Consider the following 10,000-nt stretch of genomic DNA (forward strand, 5'->3'; position numbering starts at 1 on the left):
CAAATCCTCTCTGCGGGTTAAATATGAATAATGTAGAAAGAATGTTTACACTCTTATTTCATTCGTATCGAGGTTTTGTGAACGGTGCATGTGTGTACGTGTATGTGTGTGTGTGTGTGTGTGTTTGCTTTTGGTGCCAAAACGTACTATCGCCCAAAACAGTTTGAATGTCAGCTGCACCAAATCAATAGCGTTCAAACAGGTACGTCTCATTCCGCGCTCTCTCTTACTAACAATCTCGTTGCCTCCATTACTGCCCCTAGTCCATTGTCTTCTGCCATTATACACTTTAATAACGCCTAAATTTTGCTGTCACTCCTCCATTATTCCTAGCTCCTAGCACTCTCTCTCCCCTCCTTTGTGTCTCTCTCCCTCTCCCCTTCTCTCTCTCTCTCTCTCTCTCTCTCTCTCTCTCTCGCTCTCACCTCTACCACGCTTACGCTTTATTCACTCTGTTTGTCTCATAACATATTCATCTTATTTTTCCTTCTTACTCAGTTCGTCAATCGCTCTCGCTTCAACGTCGTGCATGTGCTTACGCTAAAATGCCCCCCCCCCCAGTACATCCTGAGAAGTGACTGGCATCAGGAAGAGCGTCAATCATAGGAAAATGCCCCAAATAAATTGTATGAGCGAAATGTGCGTAGTCCCTTTACCCGTCGAAGGTTGACAGTAGCTCCGAATACGAACAGCTGCTCTGCACCGTGATGATTGACCATCCGTCCAGTGGAAGGTTGACGTAAAGGGATGATAACGGCGACGACGACGACGACGACGATGATGATGATGATGATGATGCCTACACGATAATATCACATACACATACGCACGCACAATTGTATGATTTGAAGAGGGAAAAACAAAACGAAAGCGAGATGAACAAGACTTTTCTTCGGCTTACTTATTTTGTTGCTTTATATTTTTCCCCCTCAATTTCTAATTTTTATTTATTTATCTATTTACTTATTTCGTATTTACTTATTTCTTGTTTCTGGAAGATGAAGCAACTGATGTGGGTTTGCATTGCCAAATAAGTAATTTAAGAAGACATGTGTTAGTTAAAATACGCCTAGTTATTGTGACCATAGGAAGATCTCTATCATTTCGGCTTCGTGTAACTACTTTTATTTAACACCATCACACTTCCTCTTTGCAGCGTCAGGGAGACAGGACTCCTTTTACAACCAAAAGCTTTTTACCCTGTATTCTACATGCTATTTCTTATAGCTTTATCTACTTCGAGTTCCAACCTTAAAATATATATATATATACTTGCATATGTATATATGTTCAGTTTTATTTCAAGATTTCTTGCCAATAGAGAAAGGGCCGGTTTCTAGCCTAGATCCAAGACTCCTTCATTGGAATTTCAATATCAACAACAGAGTATATTTGTTTGTATGTATGTATGTATGTATATGTACAGATTTGTATGTCTTGTTTTACGTATGTATTCTCATGCACATAGTTGCATATCTAGACATACTTATATATATTTAAATGATAAACTTCTGCAAAGTTTTACAGATTTTTACATTTCCAGAGATGGATTGGATCTGTAGTCTTATGTATGTATGTATGTATGTATGTATGTATGTATGTATGTATGTATGTACTTACGCATATATGTGTATGCGTGAGTGAGCATGTTTGTGTGTGTGTATTTGTGTGTGCTTGTGTATGCTAAGATTCTTGTTCTTGTATCTGATGTAATTGATATTTCCACTATTATTACGTTTTGTCTGACTTCTATACCGGAAGTTGTTCTCACAAAATGTCCGACCTTAAAACGGTCAGCTTCCTATTTCAGTTTCAATCATTGCTTGGCTGGAACATCGTCAACTTGTTGTTGTTGGTGGTGGTGGTTTTCTCCTCTTCCTCCTCCTCCTCCTCCTTCTCCTTCTCCTTCTTTTACTTTTATTCCGTCTTCTCTCTTCAGAATGAAAAAAACGCGTGAGTTTTAATAGAGTGATAAAGACATGTGAGTGTAGGGAGAGAAATAAGGAAAGCAAAATTGAAACAGAGGAAAGGAAAACAAACTGGCAGACAAACAGACTATTACAGACTCATACGTGTAAACACACACGAACATATGTACGTAATTGGCTGGCATTTGTTTTATTGATACCGATCGACTCTGCCTGGATTAGAACTCAGAACATAACGTAATTAAACACCGCAAAACAGTTCAGTCGACACTATACCGATTTTAAGAATAAAGATTTCTAGAATACGCATAGAAACAATTCACAAATATTTGGGAAGGAATGATGTTAGTTATAACGACTGGTATCTATTATAAATCGACCTAACAGACATACTTCTCTCTTGTTCTCTGAAAACTTTTTACAGTGGATATTTTACTCAAAATATTAAAAACAACCAAATATTTCTAAGGTAACATTTCAGTGTCCTACTTGTTACTGTTATTAGTGATACTTAATATTTCGAATACACTGCTTTTGTCTTGTGTAAGTCACTGTTTTGTGCACACGCATGTGTGTAAACATATATATATATATATATGTGTGTGTGTGTGTGTGTGTGTGTGTGTGTGTGTGTGTGTGTGTGTGTGTGTGTGTGTGTGTGTGTGTAAAAAGGTAGATATACGTATATATATATATATATATATATATATAAACAATATATGAGTATATGCATATCTATGTACATGTATGTACATACCTTCATGTACATGTACATATAGATACAAAACTGGGTACATGACGTGGCAAAAGAACATGAACAAAATTATAAACAAGGTACAACAAACAAGCAAGCCACATAGAAACATCTCCTTCATCAGCTGCCACCATTAAAACACCGGCGTTTCGAAGAATATATATAAATACATATATATATATATATATATATATATATATATATATATATATATATATATATATATATATATATATATATATATACGTGTGTGAGAGATAGAAAGAGAGCGAAAAAGAGAGAAAGAGAGAAAGACAGACAGAGAGAGAGATTATTATTTCGGCCTTGTGCCTATAGTAGAAAGGATTATTTCGGCAAAGAGATATTAATAATCAATTTTTATAACTTAATATACTTATGGTTTCAAGTAAGCCCTCAGGTGATTATAGAACGTAATATCAGTTAATGAATGACAAAAGAACAAGAGTTACCTTTTCACCTTCATTAGCTTACTGCTGTTTCTGCGATACGAAGCAGTGCACTCAGGGTTGAATGCTTGTGTAACATCAAATAGCTTCCTCGGATTCATTAAAGTTATATTAATTGTTATATGAATCAATGAAACAATGTATTAATAATTTAAAACCATGACTAATGTTATTGTTTATTGTTTCAGAACATAACGAAGAGCCAGACCTCCTCTACAAATTGATGGGTGCCTATATTGTACTGGGATTTGTCGGATTTCTACTGATACTTTTATTTTTGGATAAAATTGGCGCTCGAGTTGACCCCGAGAAGAGTGCTTACGAAGTAAGTGTTTTATATCAACATTAAAACCAAATCATGTGTCTCGTATTTGTTTGATGATGTCCTCTTTCAGTCATGAAAGGGGAAAATGAAAGGAAAATCAATGGCTGCACTGAGAGAGGTACAAAAGAAATTTTAGTTTGACCGTCCTCGCGGACGTTTCAATGATTTCACGCGAGCACGCCATCTATCACGACCCCTTATACATGTTCTTAATTTGTCAACATTTTCCATTCCATTGTCCTGAAGCAAGTTCTTCCGCATAGGCTAGACGTTTTCTTACCAAAGAACTTTGTGTCACTCTGCAAGAGAGTGACACGAAATACTACTTGAAGTGGTGGGGGAGTTTATATATGTGAGGTCGACTTAGCTGCAGGAGATTTGGAGCTGAGAATGTAAAGAACGGTAACTAAGAACTGCAAGAATTTTTTGTCCAATACTCTATCAACTTGTCACCTTTGTCAATGTAAATATAACAAAAATGTTTTTATCTCTAAAAAACGATGCTAACAACCTGGAAAATTTTACAGCTATAGTTATGTAATCTAGTTATAGGCCAATCTACCACCAGTAAGTTCGACAATTGTTGAACTATGAGTTAACAATCGTTAGAAGTATAAATTGTTAACTATAAATTGTGAAACTTCAAATTGTTCAATACAAACTGTTACAGTAGAAACCGTGGAACTACAAATTGTGAAACTATAAATTATTGACTTATGAATTGTTAAACAATAAAATTCTAAACTATAAATCATGAATTATAAATAGTTAAAATAAAAAGTGGAAGGTATATTACTGCTGATGAACTCCCATAGGAGGTAAATAACTCCAGAGTTACTTCCGGTAAAAGACATCTAAAAAGATATTAATACTTATGAACTAAAATTGATTCTTTTTTTTTCTTTGTTGTTGTTCATTGTTATCTACGTATGTCTAATCTTGCTTTAACTTTTATGAATGTTTCAAAATATTAAAATGCTTTCACCCACTTAAGTAAAAGTTAGACAGCTGTCAGACCAATATAAATAAGAAAATTTACCCAAGCAATTGTAAACTAAGTTATAATATGTAGTGATGTGCATGTGTGTGTGTGTGTGTGTGTGTGTGTGTGTGTGTGTGTGTGTGTGTGTGTGTGTACATGTGCACACTATCACAGCACCCTTTCTCAAAGTATGACCATGTCCTGAATGATGTCAGCTAACGAATCGAAAATTTCAGTTGTTCCGATATGGTGCTCTGCCGAGAACTTGGTAACGAGACTACATATGTTTCATATACATATATACAAAAATATATATATAAATACACACGCACACACACATACACGAAAGCTAGCAAGTCATAACATGAAATCACTGTCACACTAATTGCAAAAGTTTAATAAACATATAATCGTCTAAAAATCTAAAAAGTAATGAGTAATCATCAGTTAATCTTAAATTGATATATATATATATGCATATGTTTGTCGGCTGGGGTCTGCTGATACACCATAAAGCTAAACCCTTTATGGACGGAAAACCTACGTTAATCCCATGAACCGACCCCCCCCCCAAAAAAAAAAATTAATACATGTGTGTGTGTGTGTGTGTGTGTGTGTGTGTGTGTGTGTGTGTGTGTGTGTTTGTGTGTGTGTGTGTGAGTGTATGTGTGTGTATCAATGTAACTGTATATGTTACTGTACAGTTACATTCATACACACAAACACTATATTAATGTTTGTTGCTCTGTCAAGTTATATATATATAAATATATATAAAAGTTGACAGAGCAGAAGACATTAATATACGTACACATGTGCGAATGCCTGTGTATGGATGCGTATGACATACATACATACATACATACATACATACATACATACATACATACATACGTATAGTCGTTATAAAGCAGTCGCGCAATTTAAATTTGTATAACTTTAGTTCTACATAAAAATGGAATTAATTTGTCGAAAGGATAAAAAGAATTTGTTTCATTTATTAATATCTTTATCCTCGGGATTGTTAATTTTCACAAACCATATTGCCATTTCATTCTCCTCGAAATACATTTTGCTGTTGACTTTTCATTTATTCAGTGAATCACATTAGTTATCCTACTTCTACAAGCGACATCGCAAACGAGGCTTCGATGAACAAATAATGTTCTTCAGATGACCCCATTAAATAATTTGAAATCATTGTTAATTAAAAATAATACGTATGAACAATTATAATTAATATCTTTTTTTTATTTATTGACGACAATAAAAATAAATGAGTTTAGCATCTTAATGTTCCTTTTCAATTAATTTTATTATTGAGAAGTTTAAAACTAAAATTCAGAATATATATATATATATATATATATATATATACATACATATATATATATATATATATATATGATGATTTTTTTTTTCCTTATGAGGTTTTTTTCACGCTGACTACTTGATAAATTCTTATAAAGATTTTATCCATATACATATGTATGTGTGTATATATATATATATATATATATATATATATATATATATATATACACACACATACATGTGTATATGGATAAAATCTTTATAAGAATTTATCAAGTAGTCAGCGTGAAAAAAACCTCATAAGGAAAAAAAAAATCATCATTTTTTTCCATAAATATATATAATATAATCTATATAAGGGCATTATTATAAAATAATGCCTCACGCTTAGAGGGACTTAATAAGTCAAAACTACCAAAATAAGCACATGTTTACCGATCGCGAGGGAATGCAACTTTTGAAGCTAACCTCTTAAAAACTTTTAACTTAACGGCAAACCACTGGTTTCATAATTAATACAGCAAAACTATGCAGTAAGCTGCATCTTTTATTCATCAGTGCACGTATGGTCAAGACACATAAAGAATAAATAAAAACCAACATACCCTGATGTACTGTTAAGTACATACATACATACATACATACATACTATTGAACCTTTATTTCGAGATATATGGGTTGTAACTGAGAAGTACTCAGAGTGAGTCCGAGACGAACGATAATTGAAGAGGTAAACTCAGAAACAAAGTTTGGATCAATCTGCAAATTCCCAAACGGAAAACACATAGACGTAAAATTTTTTAATATTTTTAAAAATCCATATACATTAATACATATTAATACAGATCAATACAAATCTATATATATATATAAAGCATAACATATAAATATGTAAATAAAAATATAAATTAAAAGAACGTAAAAATATGCGAGTTGTAAATATGGTGAGAGTATACGAAAGAGATGAGCAAATAACTACATTACTAGAACAAATCAAAAATTTACAATTACGGATTAAGAATTAAGAATAAAGTCCCCTTTTTAGAGGAAATCCATTCGACAGCCGTTTCTGGAATAAGGTAAACAGTTCAAAAGTTTTACTCATCCTTGTAAAATATATATATACACATATATATATATACATATATATATACATACATACATACATACATACATCGCAGACATGTTCTCTGGGTGGACAAGAAAACCAGTGCAAAGCCTAGTCCACTTTCTCCTCCTAATTATGTAACCTGGAGTGGTGAACAGTGTGCTATATATCAGGGAATGCGATAATGCAAAACTGCGACGTGAGGAATGCTTATGCTCCCTAACGCCGCAGTTCACATTGTATGTGAAGTCCCCGACGCCTAAGTTTATCGAATTTTACTAAACAGATTCTGTTTTGCGCTTATATTTTTAGAAAGATAAAGTGTGATTTGAAAGAAACTTGACTACTTGTTCTAACAAATTTAGTAACCATGTAGAAGCTTCGTTTAATATTTGTACAACGGAACTAATAAGCAGGGGAGGTTTGAGTTAATAATTGCATAGATATTTCTCAGTTGACTGCAGTTTTTCAATTCAATACATTTCATCTGTGGAATCTTTTGACTTTAAATACCAAATCTTCTCCAATCCGGATTGTGTATTTATATTAGATTATCCGAAAATTTCAGTCAACTGATCTTACTAGAATTATCTCCTCCGCTGGTTGCCTTTTAAGTTAAAACAAATCTATTCTTATGCACATCGACTTTATTTTAAAAAGAAAATTTCGATTAGCTGATATTATTAGTGTTGCCTGCTTTACTGGTGATTTTTATGATCTTAAACACTCCTGTGGGGAGTTTCTGCTTACTAATTACTTAGATAATCTCAGCTGATTGCAATTTGTTCTGCTCATTAAATCATTACATATGTGAGTCGCTATCATATTTGTATTTAATGTGCAGAACGCTCCCGTCACCTCTTCACTGAGATATTTTCTCTGGTCACATTGTTAACTTGATCAGTCAAGATACACATCTTCCTCTGAACACATCATCTGGCTCACACACACACTCTCTCTTTCTCTCTCTCTCTCTCTCTCTCTCTCTCTCTCTCTCTTTCTTCCAATGCACACTCTTTCTTCTACTCTCTTTCTTTGTCTTTCTCTCAATTTTTCTCTCTCTTTCTCTCTCACTCCTTTCCTTTCTTCTCTTTGCTGTCAATAAGATTAGCTATGAAGTAGTTTATCTGATTTAGACATCATTGTGTTAGGTGATGTTACACGACCAATGTCTGTATTAATGGCAACACAATGCAATCCTTGCTTTTATGTACGTTTCTGTAAGTATGTGTGTATATATGTATGTGGGTGTGCTTGTATTTATATCACTATCTACCTCTCTATCACTTTCTCTCTTTCCCTCTCTCTCTCTCTCTATATATATATATAAGTGTGTATGTGTGTGAACATATATATATATATATATATATATATATATATATATATATATATATATATATATATATATGCTTATATATATACATACACATATATACATATATAAGCATGCATTGTGTATGTATGTATATAAATGCATATGTTATATAAATAAACTATCTATATAATGTTATGCATATATATACACACACATGTAACCAAATATGCATATTTATAGATACATACATGTATACATATAAATACATATTTATATGTGTGTGCATGTGTGTTTGTGTATGTTTGTGTGCACATATATATGTATATCGTGTTTGTAATGCATATACACATACACACACGCATACACACACGCACACATATATATATATATATATCTATATCTACCTGTCTATCTATCGATCTATCTATCTATCTATCTATCTATCTATATATATATATATATATATATATATACGTATATATATATATATATATATATATATATATAATGTGATTGAGTGTCTGTAAAAGGATGTATGCATATATATATATATCTGTATACACACACTGTACACTGTACGACAATACTGGCAAAGTATATTAATTGCTTAACCAATAGTCTACTACCCATGGTTCTTCTTTTAGGATAATGCAAAGTAAATCTTTAATAAACGTACAATTTGTTGTCATTGAGAAGTTGTTGCACCGCTTATTGATTTCTGCATTGGATGAGAGTGGGTTTAATATGACTAGGCTGTGAGTTTGATGCATTTACTGTCGTACAATGTACAATGTAAATTATAGTATATGTTTCATACATACGTATACATACACATACACGTATGTATGCATGTATATATATATATATATATATATATATATATATATATATATATATATATATATATATATATATATATATATATATATATATATATATATATATATATATATATATATAAGTGAGAGAAAAAGAAAATGGAATTTACGAGATTCTTTGTTAATCACAACGATCGTTAGGTAGATCCAGAGGCATTTATATCAATAGTATGGAAAACATCAAGTAGCCATAGACAGTGAAAGTGGTTTAATCGGCATACTACCAGGTGTATACCTGAGGTTTAAATAACTACTTACTATATATATATATATATATATATATATATATGTATATATATATATATATATATATATATATATATATATATATATATATATATATATATATATATGTATATATATATATATATATATATATATATATATATATATATATATATATATATATATATATATATATATATATATATATATATATATATATATATATATATATATACTGTAACAGGACAATTACTTCTAGGACAATTACTAGATATAACTAAATATAAAGACAAACATTAATATATATATAAATATATATAATTTTTTTATTGGATCTCGAGGTACATGTAAATATTATGTTGAAGAACCCTTTTGGATAGAAAAACTCGAGGGCTGCCAGTGAGATCCACTTCCAAAAAGGAATTATTTCATATTTATAAATCATGATGTCACCTAGCCACTACACATTCTTTTTTACTCTTCTTGTTTCTTTCCGTGTTCCTTCCTGTGGAAGAGCGTAGGCTCGAAACGTTAAAGACTTTTTCACTTCCCAAGCGTTATACTAATACATCTGTTTGTTTTCTACACCACCTGTCTTCGTCTTTTGTTGTTTTTTTTTGTGAATTCTCCCTATATATATATATATATATATATATATATATATATATATATATATATATATATATATATATATGCCTGTATGT

At 31.7% G+C, this 10,000-nt stretch overlaps 1 protein-coding gene across 1 annotated transcript in view; it reads left to right on the plus strand.

The window, feature by feature from the left end:
• The window catches only part of LOC106871191 (N-acetylglucosamine transporter UNC93A), a 161,554-nt gene that overhangs the window by 109,010 nt on the left and 42,544 nt on the right, over positions 1–10,000 (plus strand). The window contains exon 2 of the mRNA XM_014917533.3: positions 3,338–3,474. Within this exon, the coding sequence (XP_014773019.1) occupies positions 3,338–3,474 (137 nt within the window). The remainder of the gene's footprint in view (positions 1–3,337; positions 3,475–10,000) is intronic.

Source organism: Octopus bimaculoides, chromosome 18 (genome assembly GCF_046866305.1).
Source record: "Octopus bimaculoides isolate indiv1 chromosome 18, ASM4686630v1, whole genome shotgun sequence".
NCBI lineage: Eukaryota > Metazoa > Mollusca > Cephalopoda > Octopoda > Octopodidae > Octopus > Octopus bimaculoides.